At 71.7% G+C, this 749-nt stretch overlaps 1 protein-coding gene across 1 annotated transcript in view; it reads right to left on the bottom strand.

The window, feature by feature from the left end:
• The window catches only part of VDBG_06925 (predicted protein), a gene marked incomplete at both ends in the record, with an annotated part of 2,619 nt that overhangs the window by 349 nt on the left and 1,521 nt on the right, over positions 1 to 749 (bottom strand). Inside the window, one exon of the mRNA XM_003003317.1 lies at positions 36 to 687. Within this exon, the coding sequence (XP_003003363.1) occupies positions 36 to 687 (652 nt within the window). The remainder of the gene's footprint in view (positions 1 to 35; positions 688 to 749) is intronic.

The raw sequence follows: 749 nt of genomic DNA, 5'->3' as shown, positions 1-749 counted from the left end.
CCCCTTGGCGCTGTTCCCCCCCGCTGGGCGCCGACCTTTGGCGGGGGATTTTTCCGGGCCCTTGAGCCCCTAGTCGGCGAACCCACGGGCCGGCGACGGAACTCCTGCTTGGCCCAGCATGCCCGGGGGGCAACGGCGCCGGCGCTTTTGGCGGACGACGAGGATCCCCAGAACTTCCCCGAAACTCGTTCATCCCGGCAGGGCGCCGACCGGGCCCCAAAATCTTCGCGCACGACGACGTTCAGAAACGAGGTCGGGCGGCGACGGCGGGCGCGGGGGCCAGGGGGCATCTTGTCGTGCAGCAAGGCGCGATTGATTGCCCAGAAGGCTTCGTAGCGCTTGCGCTCGCGCGGCGTTATCTCCTCGCGCCAGCGGCGGCGCGCGCCCTCGTGGTGGAAGTGCTTCTTGTTCGAGTGCGAGCCGTGGTGCTTCTTCTTGCGGCGCGTCTCCTCGTCGTCCGACTGCGCCGGCGGCTGCCGGAGCGTCTGGCGCAGGCGCGGTGACTTGGCGTGATGGCGGCGCGGCAGAGGCGGCGCCGGGCTGTGGCCGCTGGCGCCTGTGTTGCTGGGCGTCAGCCGGGCGGCGGCGAGGGAGCCGGCCATGATGGCGTTGGAGAGCGAGTGCAGGGGCAGGCTGCTCGTTGACGCGGCCGCCGGGTGGCGGCGCGGGAACGAAGGCGTGTAGGGCCTTGTTGGTGAGCCGACAGGCATGCTGGTCGTGGACGAGGGCCGCGGCGGCAGCTCCGACGG

This window comes from Verticillium alfalfae, genomic scaffold (assembly GCF_000150825.1).
Source record: "Verticillium alfalfae VaMs.102 supercont1.8 genomic scaffold, whole genome shotgun sequence".
Lineage (NCBI taxonomy): Eukaryota > Fungi > Ascomycota > Sordariomycetes > Glomerellales > Plectosphaerellaceae > Verticillium > Verticillium alfalfae.
The sequence above is the reverse complement of the archived record's forward strand: the minus strand, read 5'-3'. Positions and strand labels throughout refer to the sequence as shown.